The 15,324-nt window shown below is 37.0% G+C and overlaps 2 protein-coding genes across 3 annotated transcripts in view; both read right to left on the bottom strand.

Annotated features, from left to right (window-relative positions):
* Positions 1-5,017, bottom strand: part of syt16 (synaptotagmin XVI) — a 55,926-nt gene extending 50,909 nt beyond the window's left edge. The window contains exons 1-2 of one of the 2 annotated variants that reach the window (XM_042436772.1): positions 4,646-5,017; positions 2,828-2,915 (exon numbers count right to left, since the gene is read on the bottom strand). In XM_042436772.1, coding sequence (XP_042292706.1) covers positions 2,828-2,915; positions 4,646-4,658 — 101 coding nt within the window. In that variant the 5' untranslated portion in view covers positions 4,659-5,017. The remainder of the gene's footprint in view (positions 1-2,827; positions 2,916-4,645) is intronic. The other variant, XM_042436780.1, reaches the window with a different exon arrangement.
* A 1,164-nt stretch (positions 5,018-6,181) lies between these two features.
* Positions 6,182-14,806, bottom strand: snapc1b (small nuclear RNA activating complex, polypeptide 1b). Its single transcript, XM_042436768.1, has 10 exons — positions 14,525-14,806; positions 12,952-13,108; positions 12,667-12,807; positions 11,572-11,676; positions 11,291-11,446; positions 11,135-11,188; positions 10,926-10,988; positions 9,074-9,212; positions 7,589-7,660; positions 6,182-6,810 (listed from the first exon to the last, which is right to left on the bottom strand). The coding sequence occupies exons 1-10, from the start codon at positions 14,653-14,655 to the stop codon at positions 6,776-6,778; spliced, it is 1,053 nt and encodes a 350-aa protein (XP_042292702.1). The 5' UTR covers positions 14,656-14,806; the 3' UTR covers positions 6,182-6,775.
* Between the last annotated feature and the right edge of the window lie 518 nt (positions 14,807-15,324).

Here is a 15,324-nt window from a genome sequence, read left to right as displayed (position 1 = left end):
TCAAGCTCAACTTTTAAAGGACCAGTGTGTACGTTTACGCGGGTTCCACTGGCAGAAATGGACTATAATATAATATGATGGCCTGGCTCTGAGACCATAGCAAATAAAAGAAACAAGAGAGGGATTAACTAAAAGAAAGGAATTTTATTTAACAAAGATTAATTTTAATTAACAAATGTAACAAATGAGACTGACAGGAAAAAAACATGCTACCAGGTTAACTAATAAAACACCAAATACACAACACAGAAAATCAAAAGAACTACAACATAACACAACGTGGTGCCAGGGAAGAGGGAGCCGCCAGACTACCAGGACGAGGCGGGTTTTAAGCAACCTGGAGACTGTGTGCAGCTGCCTCCAAGTCCTTGATGACCTCCAACCAACCAAGAACCAGCAACACTAAAGACAATACAACACAGCAACACACACAAGTCCTGGCAGAGGCCCTGGAGCTGTCACAATAATCATAAGTATGTTTAAATTAGTGTATAATCACCTGAAAATAAGAATCGTTGTGTTTTTGTTACCTTACAATGAGCCCTTTAGCCTGCCATGTTTCTACAGAAGCCCAGAATGGACAAACCAGCTCTAGAGAGGGACGTTTTTTGCAACTTTTGCAGCCACTGTAGGTTCTTCTTCTACACATTTGGAAAGGGAGAGGGAGGGGAGTTGATTGCAATCTGCAACCTCACCACTAGATGCCACTAAATCCTTCAAACTGGTCCTTTAAGACAACATGGATGAGAAGTTCTGACACCGCATACTGTGATTTTACTCAACCAAAGGGGATATTTAGACCTCTGAGAAAATCAGTCAGCATGTAGAGCAAAGTAAAACTGACTGAGATGAGACCGGTTTCCCGTCAGGCTGGATGGAAGGCAGCGCGGTCTCATCATTAGGGCCCAGCGTTCAAATAAACAGGAAAAAAAACACGGATGTCAAGGCGGTTTCAATTTCCTGATACAGCTAATCTCACACACACAAAGCAGCAGCATTAAATATTACTCACGAGTCCCGACGGAGACCCTTTCTCCTCTCTCAGCCTGTTATCTGGCAGTCTGAGATCACAGCGGGGAGGGAGAGAGCCATGAATTAGACATCGAAGCAGTCTGTAACTAGGCCATGATAACCAGAAACAGCATCACACACACACGGCTGACTGCTTCTTGCTGTTTAACGGAGCACAACCAGGAGTTCTTTGATGCTGTTTAGTTGAGTTTCTCTCCCTTTGACAGCACTCGTCACAACCCAGAGATTAGAGCAGGTTAAGAGCAGGTTAAGAGGTTACGTCCACATGTGGTTGACGTTATATCCAACAGGGTATGAAATTTGTCCTGTGGGGCTCGTGGGTATGTTCATTCCCCATTTAGTTCTCATGGTTTCAATTATTTCTGCCCCATAGTGGTGAGACCTAAAGGCCCGGTCGCACCAGTAAAAAAATGTTTGTGGTGAAATCAGTTCATTTTGTTCGCAGGAGGGAAAGTAAATCTTTGAAATAAACTTTGGTGGACTTGACTTTGATGATCTTAGCAACAGAAAATGGCCTGGCAAATGACAAATTTTAAGCAAATTTCCAAAATATCTGCAAAAGAAAATTCCACTGTGCAAATATTTGGATCATCGAGATAAACGGTTGAAGGAGCTATTTTTCCAGTCGGTGCCATTAAATCGTTGCAGAAGAAGAGGACGCAACGAGATGACGTCATTTAAAGAGCGACAGTCTCAAACGATGGAAAGTTGTGAGGAAAACATGACGGAAATATGACATTTCTGTTTGTTTCATGTATTAATCTGAGGAACTTTACAGTCTCCTCATCGCTCCACACAGATCTGATGTTTTCAGCTCTTGGGGGGACGCTTTAGTGACGTTTAAGACACATGATTGATGTATAATAAAACAGAGCAGTCGTATGTACGTCTACAAAACCTCGGCGGGAAAGGTGCTCGATAGAAAAATCAATTAAACTGTGATACATGAAGTACTCTCCTACTAAATTAAAGCTCCCTTTACTTTTATTTATGACAAGAAATCCTGATTTTGCCAGAGGAACGGTTGAAACGTCGTAAATAAAATTAAAGGGAGCTTTGGTTTAGTGTGCGGCTTTTCCTTGCGTCACAGTAACATGCTTCATGTATGTCAGGATTTATTCATTACGTCTGTTTCCATTGAACTTTTTTTTTAAAATTGATTTTCACAGATTTTTCCACGTCAGCTAAAAACTATATAATAATATGATAATTCAGGGATTTTTTCAAATTGTAAACGTTTCCACTCAGGTTTTTTAATCTGCAAATTGAGTATGTTAATAAAAACATGAGGGCGGTGATACGTGAGCCGCCTACTGCCTCGACTTTGCTATACATAAAGAATAATAAGGGATCTTTTTCTTCAGGAAGACAGATGAAAGAAATGCCGAATGAGAGGACTGTATTGATTTACAGAAGCTAATGGAACAGAGTCTAAACAGGAAGTGACGTCATGACTTCGGCTCTCAAAATATCTGCTGTGAAAAATGTCTCCACCAAATATAAATACTGCTGGTATTTGTATCTGGCATTTTCTTTTGTATTTACATATAAAGATTTGTTCCCCCCCAAAGAGAAAACGGCCCTGCTGACCTTTTAGGGAATGAAGAGATGCCAAACATTTGCTTTTATTTAACCCTCTACTGTTTGAGTAAAATTTCTCCACAACAGAAATAATATGCAAACACACTAATATCTTGCTGCTGCAGCCTCTAAACCTGATTTCCGATCAGCCTTCCTTTATGACCTTTTGCTTGTTTGCCTTCAACCTTTGGACTTGTTTGCCTTCGCTGATCACCTGCCTGCTGCCGGATGCGCTCTCCCTTCAGACTGAGAAAACCTCGTCTTACTCCCGCCTAACCTGCCTGATGAGTTCGAGTTCACACCTCGGATGTCAAAACCGCCACACGAGTGGTGACAAACAAACAAACAAACAAATCAGTACCGCACGTTTTAAAAATACACTAAATACTTTACGTGTTCAAAAATGTGACATCACTCAAACTGTCTTTCCTGATCGGATGTTACAGCTGAACTGTTCTCCCCTACAGCATGTATGTGACCTTATATAATGTCCTATATGTACTGTATCACGTGTGCCTTTTACATCATTGTCATTTATCTCGCTTTTTTTTTTTTTTTTTTTTTTTTTTGCACAAATGATAAATAAAGAAAAAATTACAGGCTACAGCAGAACTACAGGTTTATCCTCACTAGGCTGATTACAGTAGTGGAAGACGTACTCAGACTCTTTATTTAAGTAAAAGTGCAAATAAAATATATAAATTATCCAAGAATTATCCAAAATACTCCTTGTGCAGAAAGGCTCACTTAAGACTTTCATATATTATATACTTGGACTTTAACTACAGATGCATTAATACATAAACAGCATTTTTGAGATGGGGTTAATTTAATTATTTTATACTTTACATGCTGTTAAACAAAACATCCAGGGGCCCAAAAGACTCAAGGTTTACTGCTTATAAACTGCTTGTATGTAGTTTAAATGCAGTGAATCTCGTGGTTGCTGCAAAGTGACTCATAACTACATCAGTCAGATAAATGTAGAGCTGCAACGATTATTCCACTGACAGAAAATCAATGTTTTGATAATTGAATAACTGTTTAACTACTTTTTCAAGTAAAAATGCAAAAACATTTGCTTGCTCAAAGCTCTCAAATGTGCTCTCAAACTGTGGTACAATTAAAAATATTACTATAAAATTTTTATATTTTGGGGGTTTGATGATGTCACCAGATGTTGTGATGGATGTCTTTCACATTTTTCTGATGTTTTATTGACCAAATGATCAATCTATCAATTCGTTATGATAAATGTCAAATTAATCAGTAATAAAAATGATTGTTAGTTGCAGCTTTAGATAAATATAGTGGAATGTGAGAAAAACACAGCATGAAGTGGAAATACTCAAACTACAGAGGGTTACCTGAGTATGTGTACTTAATTACTTTCCATGAATGGTTAAATAATGTTTATTTTTTTATGCAAACAAATTTTTACAAAGCACAGCTGATATCACAGCAAAACTGCAAGCCCCTTCAGCAACATGACAGGAATATTACATCTTAATAATACCATTAAAATTAAAAAAGATGCAGTGTAAAATATCATAAACTCACTTGCTACAGGTTCTCTTTAGGCCTGTATTACAGAGGCACATAAAACATTTTCAAATATCCTGGTATTATAATGACTGTGATGAATTAATGAATAATTTAAGTCTTTAAAAGCACAATATTGTATAACATATACAAAAATATGCAGCCATGAAGTGGCTGTGATGAGGCAACTCTTCAGAGAGAACCACAAAAACACTCTGAAGCCTGCAGGAATAAAGAAACAATATCATAATTATGTGTTCATGTGGCGATTGATAAAGGCCCTAAAATAGCAATTATATGGCTAAAAGGCAGAATGACAACATTACTGGGCAAAAAGAGGATAAACTGGCCTACACATCCTGTCGCTCCCAGTCAGCCAAACCCCAGAAAGAAACCAGGAGGAGAGAAAACAGCACCAATCTCCAGCACCGACACCGACAAAAAATCCACATTTGAGGTGGCCACACGGTGAAGAGACGCTCGTACTTACTGTCCGAGGCCATGGCTGCGGCTGTTTCCCTCAGACTGTCAGCGGAACCGAGTGTGTGACCGGTGGATCAGCGGCAGCAGCATCCCCGCCGCTCTTCATCCTCCAGACCCGCAAATCTGCAGCCACACAGCGGTGAACGGTGACGCCTTCAGGAACTGTAGGAGGTTTCCACACTCAATCGGGTTATAACGGCTGCGTTTGCTACATGTGGTTGTTTAAATCTCCAAATTATGGAATTGTTCCTTATAATTACATAACAACATCTCGAAATCATTTGCTTAAATTGATCTAAAATAGAAGGGATTTGGAGAACATGTGTTTAACGCAAATATCTGATGGTCTTTGAACTTATCATTCATCAACCGCAGTAGCTAACCATAGATATATATGGTATATATTTAAAAAAATATATAAAGAATTTTATGCCATAGAAATATTTTATTTAAAAGATAAAATATGTTAAACTTGCAGTTAAACATGGCTAAAAACAAAACCAAACATTCAAAGCAAAAGAGCCAAATCCAGCTAAAGCTTGTGTTAGCTGCTTAGTCACAGCTAGCCTTGGCTAAAGCTAAATTTACTTGCTTTCCCCGCTCTAAATGTTTCCTCTGATTTCAATAAACAAAAATTTTATGATCTAAAATCTTGTTTATTTAGTTTGTTATCCCATACATAAATATAAGTTAATAAGGTAGTTGCTAAATCTGGTTAACGGGTTAATAGAAACTGTTAAACTAGTCCTGCTGGTTTGTGCTAACCTAGTTTAGCAGAGGAGCAGTTAACTTCCAACTCTACTTTTACATCATATATTTAACTGTATTAAAGTATGAATACATTCATTATATTGATGTAAAGGTAATTATTAATAATAAAATTAGTAGATGGAAAGCTAAAAGTACTGTTTTTAGGTGTTATCGAATACCGTTATGTCAGTGTATGTATGTCAAAACTTTAAGTTGTTGCCAAGGACGAGAAAAAAACAACCAATTGCAAATAAAAACAAAAAAAGCATGATATTACATCAGGACAATTAAATATTGTTTTAAAGCTAGTGCATTTGCTCATGTACTGTAATTGTTCAGTTTTGAGATACATGTATTTTACTTGAGTACTTCCATTTTATGCTACTTCATACTTCTACTACGTTTCAGAGGGGAATATTGTACTTTTTACTTCACTACATTCATCTGACAGCCATTCTTTACTTTTTTTAAATTTTACACACAAAACATATGATCAGATTTTTCAGTTTTATGAAGCTAAAAGCTCCACATTGACTAACTACAACATTAAAGTACTGCTTACATGTTGCTTCAACAATACTGATCGAATAATGTACTAAATCCATTCTGTAAATTGAATACTTTTTACTTTGGTTGCTGATACTTGTGTGTAATTTGGCTTAAGTAACATTTTAAATATAAGACTTTTATATTTTATACAATGACATTTATACTTTCACATACATAATCTGAATACCTTTTCCCCCCTATTTAATCCGAATCAAATGTAACACAAGAAAGAGACAAACAGAAATAACTTTTGTAAGAAAAGCGTTTTTTTTATATATAAAACAGACAGAAACTTGATAAAATATTTAAACACTGGAGACAAAAATGAAGGCCGAGCTGCAGCACAGAATCCAGTTTTAACATTTCAGAAAAGGAAAAGAAAAGTTTGTTCCCTGATAAACCATTTTTCAACAAACCATAATCAGACAGGCGCAAAAAAAAATCATCTGAACTCGAGTATCAGCGCCTCCCCTCAGCAGGCACCAACGGTTTTAAACTGTCCATTAAAGCCGTTAACGCCACCGAGGCTGACGTGTGTGTGTGTGTGTGTGTGATCCTTCTTGTTGTTGATCAGTTATATATTGTACAATGTGCGCAATTGATGGATGAATATTATTCTTCAACAGCCTAGTTTCTATGTCTCAATTCCATCTATTATGATGTTCAACTCATTAAAAAAATAAATGAAAACACTTTAAAATGTAAAAACATTCACATTTTCTATGTTACAACATAAAAACATAAAAGATCATCAAAAAACAGCATTTTAAAACAAACTTCAGTGAACGCTGTGCAGCAGCTCCAGTCATGATGAAGGTCGACTGCTGCGTCGTCTTCATCACCACTTGAATCTTTTGTACTGTTTCGGTTTTTCTGAAGGGAAAAAAAACCATCATATAAGAAAAGAAGCCGGTAATTCAATGTGTGAACATTTCAGAAGAGGAAAATGAACATTACTGCCTGTTTTATTGTTGTATAATAAGATTATTTTGGGATCTACAGTAAAATACGGCTGTTGATGAGTTAGAATTAGGAGGAAAATTCATCCTGGTGAATACTTTTTAAACCAAAGAAGCAGCGTGAGTCTCTGCATTTGAATGTTGAGCTGCAGCTAACGATAATTTTCATTACTGATTGATAACCTACCGATTATTTTCACAATTACTTGATGAATTGATTGGTGGAAATTGTGGAAAATGCCAACCACAGTAAACATTCAGTTTATTATCACATGAGAAAGAAAGCAGCAAATTAAAAGGATGAAACTATCTGTCATTTTTAACTCGAACAATGAAAATAGCTGCCAATTTATGTGTCTGTTGATCGACTAATCAATTAATTGACTGATTGTTTCAGCTCTGGTTGGATGGCGATGTCAGTCTGTTGGTCCAAAGTGAACATAACGTAGCATGTTAGCATGCTAACAGACCCCAAACTCAGGGAAATAGAGCAGAGAACAGTGCACAGACTACAGCAGTAAGGGTTTTTTCTTTATTCGAATGGAGGGTCTGAGGATGGAGAGGATGATGTATTACTGCACAGACTGTAAAGCTGCCTGAGGCAAATGTGTGATGTTAAGCTTTATATATGTAACTGACTTGACTTGACGTAAATGTAAAAAGAGTATGAAATCTGTGATGACGTGTTGTACCTTCAGGAACAGAGTCCAGTGTGGTGAGACAGTTGATCTGAGTGGACGTCATGGCTTCTTTCCACAGGTCACCTGATAAAGAGACTCAATCAGTCAGTAAAGATCATTTCACACAAGCTACAGAAGAAAATCCACTAATCCTTATCTACTGTAGGTGAGACGTGGGAGAGTTTTTATTCTTCATTTAGAAAATTCATCACAATTATCATCACAACTGCTTTTACAATCGTCATATTAACTCCTGCAGTGATGGAAGAAGTATTCAGATCCTTTACTGCAGTAAAAGTACCAATACAACAATGTAAAAATACTCCATAAGTTAAAGTACTGCAGTAAAAGTACATAAGTATTATGAGCTTGATGTAGTTAAAGTATTGCAGTAAAAGTAGTGGTTTGGTCCCTCTGACTGATATATTATTATATATGACATCATTAGATTATTAATAGTGAAGCATCAGTGTTAGAGCAGCATGTTACTGTTGTAGCTGCTGGAGGTGGAGCTAGTTTACACTACTTTATATACAGTTAGCTAGTTTAGTCCAGTGGTTCCCAACCTAGGGGTCGGGCCCCTCCAAAGGGTCAGCAGATAAATCTGAGGGGTCGTGAGATGATTAATGGGAGAGGAAAGAAGAAAAAACAAAGTTCTGATACACAAATCTGTTTTCAGTTTTTGGACTTTTTGTCTAATCTTTGATTTTTGCTGAAATATTGGATCATTTGAACATTTATTGAAATGAAAGCATGTGAGAAGTTTAGAGGGAAAAATCACTATTTGGTGGAGCTGTTAACAACTCATAGACATGTGAAATGTGACCCCGACTACACACTGCTTTTTGTAGGACGTCAAAAGCCAAAAAGGTTGGAAACCACTGGTTTCATCTTTAACAATGTGTTGTATTTTAAAAGCTTGTTATATTATCCATTGTGTCAAATCTTCATCTGAAAAGTAACTAAAGCTGTCAAATAAATGTAGTGGAGTAGAAAGTACAATATTTCCCTCTGAAATGTAGTGGAGTGGAAGTATAAAGCAGCATCACATGGAAATACTCGAGTAAAGTACAAGTACTTCATCCCCAAGGCTCTGTACTAGGACCACTGCGCTTCTCATTAACACATGCTCCCACTTGGCAACATCCTTAGTGAATTGCAGGTTAATTTCCATTTTTTTATGCAGATGACACTCAGATTTATATTCCCATCCTGATAGAAGATCCTAATCAAGGCTTGAATGCTATTTATCTACTGTTAGATCTTGGCTGACTGAGAACTTTCAACACCTAAACAAAGACAAACCGAAATTTTGATTGCTGGTCTAAAAAAAACCCACCAAATACATCAAATATATCCTTCAGCCTTGATGACTGAACCATTCTTCCTAAAAGCGAGAAGCAGTTGGTTTACAGACCAAAACACATTCTGGTCTAATTTTCTTCCACTGTGAGTATAATAAGTATATGTATTTTGTAATATTTTCTGAAATTTTACCTGTGATGAACACACTTTCATTGGTTCTGGCTTTGAGTGACGGTTTGCTCGTCCTGGAGTGACTTGACGTGAGCGCGGGACCGGCCTCGCTGCTGGTGAAATCCACCTCGACCTGACGATGACGCCGGGATTTGGAGGCCTGAGAGCACAAACACAAAATACATTTTAGTGTTTTGCATCCTGATGATCTGACAGGAAATACATTTCATATAATTCCCCCCCCAAAGGGTTTTTGTTTTAATTTGTTGCCAATATACATTTTTTTAAACGATTAAAAATAAGACATTTAATTATATAAGTGAAGTTGTGCAGCTGCAGCTCTCTGATAACAGTTGAAATTAAATCATTTTAATCCTTTGAACCCTTCTGTATGTTTTTAAATTCCTTTATTTATAATATGAGCTTATGTTATGTGTCACCCAGACATGTCATGTGTTGATTTTTTCAGGACTATTCAGAAATGTCATCATTCAGCATGTGAGTTCTACTATACATATATATAGTTTTTCAATCCAGCCCAAAAATCTCCATATTTGAATGCATAGAGGGGATTGAAAGGGTTTCAGGGACATAAGAACCATGTTGATGAGACATTCTGAGCCTTAATAATGTCAAAAAAATGTATTGAAACGAATATTTTCATTGATTTGATCACTCTGATTTTAGTTTAGTGACGTTATTCTGATTGATATCAAGTTTTTTTGTTGTTTTTTTTAACATGATGGTGAATCATCTCCACAGATTTACGCTGCGTCTTCTTACACACAGGCATGGACGTAGCTGTAAAAACTTTTACTAGAGAAAAAGTCAGAAATTTGAAGAATTATTAACCAAGATCTAGCGTCTTTTTTCTCTCTTTTCAAAGCTGATTTACTGAAGCTCGTTCTTAACAGATCGCAGAGAAACATCATCTTTGTAAAGGGCAGTTTCCACTGATTTTTACAGTGTGTCTTTGAATAGTCATGGACTCAGACCTGAATTTCAACAGCCACATTAAGACAATTAAGACAATTATAAAGTCAGCCTACTATCACCTGAAATATATATCAAGAATTAAAGGACTTATGTCTCAGCAGGATTTGGAAAAACTTGTCCATGCATTTATTTTCAGTAGACTTGACTACTGTAACGCTGTCTTCACAGGTCTCCCTAAAAAAATCGATCAGACAGCTGCAGCTGCTGCTCGAGTCCTCACTAAGACCAAGAAAGAGGATCATATGACTCCAGTTCTCAGATCTTTACACTGACTTCCTGTCTGTCAGAGAATTGATTTTAAGACACTGCTGTTGGTTTACAAAGCACTGAATGTTTTACATCTCTGATCTGCTGCTACGTTATGAACCATCCAGACCTCTCAGGTGGTCTGGATCAGGTCTGCTTTCTGTCCCCAGAGTCAAAACTAAACATGGAGAAGCAGCGTTCAGTTTTTATGCTCCACATATCTGGAACAAACTCACAGAAAACTGTAGATCTGCTGCGACTCTTTCAGTTCTTTTAAATCACAGCTGAAGACTTTTCTGTTTGCCGCCTTTCATTAAACCACATTAAGGGTTAATATTTTACACTGCACTGTTACTTTTATTCTCTTGTTTTATCTGTCTTATTCCCTTTTTAGCTTCTTGTTTTTATATGTGTTTTTACTTGTGTTGCTTTTATATTCTGTTTTAATGCCTTTTATGCTCTATGTAAAGCACTTTGAATTGCCTTGTTGTTGAAATGTGCTGTACTAATAAACTTGCCTTGCCTTGATGTCTGTGTGTTCTGGTTCGACAGTTGTGATTTTTGAGAGTATGAACTTCGATGCAAAGTGCGTTAAAGGTGTACATTAGAAGCTGTCATGCGAAACACAAACCTCTGCCGCGTTTCCGTACGCCTTCGACTTGATGGAGGCGACGAGCTCGGCTCTTCTGGAGCACTGAGGGCAGAAAAACAGGCCGCCGGTCAACAGCGTCCCTCTCTGGACACGGTTATTATAACAACTTTTACAAAAGGTACAAAGAAAAGCCAAAGCAGGAGACGTGCGCTACGCCGGTCGGTGATGCCTTAAACATTTCAACTCACCTCCTGCTGAGAAGATGTTCCCTCGCCGCTGTCTTCATCGTCATCGGTCTCATCCTAACAAGACAAGACAAGTCATCTTACTACGGAAACAGATAAAATAAAACCTGCTTCATTTTGTTAAAAGGGAACATAAAAAGACCTGCAGAGACGTCTCACCTTCTTCTGCTGCCACTTGTAGAAATCCACCACGGTGCCGCGTAGCTGAGGGACGAGGTCTTTCCTGATCAGGTTGACAGATGAAGGCGCCTGTTCTGACGATGAAGCGACAGAAACCTTCATCTTCTCGTAGAGATCGTGAACGTTGGACAGTTCCTGCAAGAAGACAAAATCACAGCACAACTTTACACTTTGAAATTTTTACTTTTAAAGTGCTGGAGTTAGGAGGAGGAAGAGGAAGAGGAAGAGGAGGAAGAAGAGGAGGAAGAGTCTCTGCTCACCTCCAGCAGCTCCGTGTTGATCAGCTCCTGCGGACGAGACGTTCGCTCCATGAACTCCTCACACAACGGCGACCCCTCGATCTTCCTCTTCTTCTTAAACGCAAGCTGGCAGGAGAGGAAGAAGAGGAGGAAGAGGAGGAGGAGGAGGAGGAGGAGGAGGAGGAAGCACAATGAGCAGAAGGAGGACTGTGAATTTGCGTGATTGTAGATTATGGAAGATAAAACATGGCGAAATAAAAACAACATAAAACAAACAAAATAAAGTGAACTGGAAACACATTAACACCTGTCATTTAGCATTTATTATCAGTATATAAACAGTTAATGTTTATAACACATTATAATTTAATAATTTAATAAGTGTTTGCTGCTGTATAAACAGATAATAAATAACAACACACAGTTGTAATAATATTAAATATGTGTGAAGTTATGATTTATGACAAATACTGTACATTAACACATAAAAATGTCCTTTTAAATGACTGTTTATAACTACATTACAGAGTGTTATAAATAATTTATTAAATGTTTATGTAAATGCTAAATAGGTGTTTTAATATTACTGTATATATTTCTTTTTAATGTATACATTTGTTGTGTCAATGAAATGAAAATATAAAATGAAATATATGAAATTATAAATTAAAAGGACAATAATTCGTCTAAACTTTAAAATATAAAATACAAGATGTATGCTTGGTTCAATTTTTTACTGTGAATTTTAGTTTCTTCTTTTTTTTAATATTAGAAACTTAAGTTTTCAATCCAAATTTCCAAAACGTAAAAAAAAAAAAACAGCTTTGAGGAGAAATTTGAGGATTTCATAACTCATAAATTCAGATGGATGGTGTTAACAGCAAAACACTTCATTAGTTAAATTTCATATATCATATTTGTCAGCTGCTTATAAGATTTAAATTATTACAGCTATTGTTTGCTTCCATATTTTTAGGAACGTTCATGGTTGTTTTTTGTCTACAAGTGTAAACATGTAGAATGAAGGAATACTGTGGGAGTTTTAGTTTACATTTAAGACTATGTAATAATTAAATGAATATACGAATGTGGCTTTATGAGCGGCCGGCGGCTCACCAGAGTGGGCATGGCGGTGAAGTGGAACGCTTTGTGGAACATCATCTGTCGGAGGATGAAGGTGACGTCAAAGTGCTGAGCGTTCACAGCGTCCTTCTCAAACTTCTTCACGTCCTCCCAGTCCTTCAGCGACAGACGGATCTGCAGCCAGAGACGAAAGAAGAACTTTATCATCAGATTTCGTTCATTTAACAAGCGACTGACCCTTTAATGACCCTTTAACACGTAGTCCAACAGTGTGTTTTAAAGAAGGCGTGTGAGTGCAGTGTGCTGTGTGTTGCTGACCTGCTCCGAGGGCGACGCGGTCTGGCAGTGAAACAGGCTGTACAGCAGATAAAGTCCTCCGACTCTGATCTGGAAGCTGAACGGAGGCAGGAAGTACCTGTAGGCCGTGTCCAGAACCAGACGACTGAACGTTCGCTTCTCATGCTTCATAGTGCCGCTGCAACATGACAACAACATGAGACGCTTGATGTTAAATTATGACAACATATCTAAAAAAAATTAGTTCTTTTTAAAGTCAGCCATTAGAGGAACTTTAAAAAAGTCATTGAGCTTTTTTCTCAAGAGCTCCTCACACATACATTACTACTTATAATTCTGTTTGTAATTATGCTAATGCTTCCCTTCAAGCAAATATGACCTTGTGACATTTCCTGGGTTACAACTTTTTTTCTTTCTATCAAAGATTAATCTTTTGTTTATTTACTCAATCGATCAATGAGTTGTTTGGTCTTTAAAATGTCAGAAAATGGTGAAAAATGTTGATCAATGTTTCCCAAAGGCTAAGATGCAACCAAAAATGTCTTCTTTAGTCCCGACCAACGGTAAACAAACAAAATATATTCAGCTTACAATCTTAGAAGTCTAAAGAAACTATAAAGAAAATATTTACATTTAACAAACTGGAACCAGAGAGTTTAAAAAATGACTCAAAATAATCAATAACCAAAATTGTTGGTAAGATTATCAAAATTTTTATACTGGTATCGGCTCCAAAAATCCAGTATCAGTTGGGCCTTAGTTGGAGGAAGCAGTCAAATCCTTTAGTTAAGTGAAAGTATCAATACCACAATGTAAAAATACTTCATTATAAGTAAGAATCCTGCTTTTAAAATCCTACTTAAGTAAAAGTATAGAAGTATTACCAGCTAAATTTACTTAAAGTACTATAGTAAAAGTACTACTTTTGCAGAAATCGTAGAACTTTTACTTTAGGACTTTAAGTAGGATTTTAGATGCAGGATTTTTATTTGTAATGAAGTATATTTACATGTGGTATTGATACTTTTACTTAAGTAAAGGATCTGAGTTATTTTACTTTAGTACTTTAAGTAGGATTTTAAATGTAGGGTTTTTACTGTAATTAAGTATTTCTGCATTACTTAAGTAGCCTAAAACAGTGGTTCTCAAAGTGAGGTCCGGGGACTCCCAGGGGTTCCCAGCAAAATTTCACTATAATTCCGTCCATAAGCAGCACAATAAGTGGTTAAAGGACTATTTTTGGTCGCGTGCGTGTCATACACTTTCTATAATAAAACATCTAAAAGCATAAATCTTATCAGATGGGGATTCGGGGTCTAATTTGCGTCAGTTTAGGGTCCTTGATATGTAAAGGTTAGAAAACCACTGGCCTGAAGGATCTGAGTACTTCTTCCAACACTGCAGGTCACAGAATGTGATGGGTCACCAGATACGGTGTAACACCGGTACAATAATGACACATAACGCAGTGACTGCATGTAAAGACAGTAGCTTATTATGATAAATGACAAATAATGAGATTCATTAGGACTTTTAACAGAAAACTAATAACATTTTGGTCGACAAAGAAGTGGCGTTTTGAGTGGAAACCTACTAGAATATGTGTTCGAACTTCATTTCTCTCCAGATGTCGGAGAACTGCTGGAAGCGGACAGACTCGGTCGTCTGGAAGCGGCTCAGCAGCTCCTCACAGTCTGACTTCACCTGTTTCCTGCAGAAATCCATCTCACAGCTGGACGGTACAGCTGCCGACAGCTACACTCACACACATTTAACTAGAAAACGGCTCTTCATTGGAGCTACGGTCGGACATGTAAACAAGCGACTCCGCTGCGACTGTCGAGGGTTTATTACGTCATTAGCCAGCGCTGACGATACGTTCAATGGCCGTTGTAAACTACTGCATCACAGACTTTTATTAGGTGGTATTTATGTCAATTATAGATTTTTCAAAATGTTCCCTTTAGCACTTTGATAAATCCTTCATTATTTCAGCCAAATTTTTCATTCAAAACATAAAATTCTTGAAGAAGTTACCATTGTATATTATATTTAAACAAACAGATCCAAACATGTATCTTCAAACACCGTCACATTTAAAAAACTGTAAAAAAAAAAAAGAAAAAAAAAGAAAAAAAAAAAGAAATTAACCAAAACTATTAATTTACGCAAACTTTTCAGTATTATGCCTGATTAGGTAAACATTGTGTGTGTGTGTGTGTGTGTGTGTGTGTGTGTGTGTGTTTTCCAGTTTTTTAGGCCTGTATAACAAAGCCTTTATCAACTAAATGCACAAAGAAAATCTTGTTTGTTAAAAGCAATGATAGTGATAGAAAACTCAGCTCTTTTCTCTGTGACAAAGCTGCTTTAGTGAAGAAAGCTGAAAGTTCAGAG

The sequence above is a fragment of the Thunnus maccoyii genome, chromosome 16 (genome assembly GCF_910596095.1).
Source record: "Thunnus maccoyii chromosome 16, fThuMac1.1, whole genome shotgun sequence".
NCBI lineage: Eukaryota > Metazoa > Chordata > Actinopteri > Scombriformes > Scombridae > Thunnus > Thunnus maccoyii.
The sequence above is the reverse complement of the archived record's forward strand: the minus strand, read 5'-3'. Positions and strand labels throughout refer to the sequence as shown.

Bases quoted from the DNA above. Each gene is read 5' to 3' on its own strand.
- snapc1b (XM_042436768.1), bottom strand. From the start codon at position 14,655: ATGGATTTCTGCAGGAAACAGGTGAAGTCAGACTGTGAGGAGCTGCTG. The intron at 12,808-12,951 runs GTCAGCAACACA...CTCTGGCTGCAG, and splicing joins CCGCGTCGCCCTCGGAGCAG to ATCCGTCTGTCGCTGAAGGA. The intron at 11,189-11,290 runs GTGAGACGTCTC...TTGTCTTGTTAG, and splicing joins ACAAGTGGCAGCAGAAGAAG to GATGAGACCGATGACGATGA.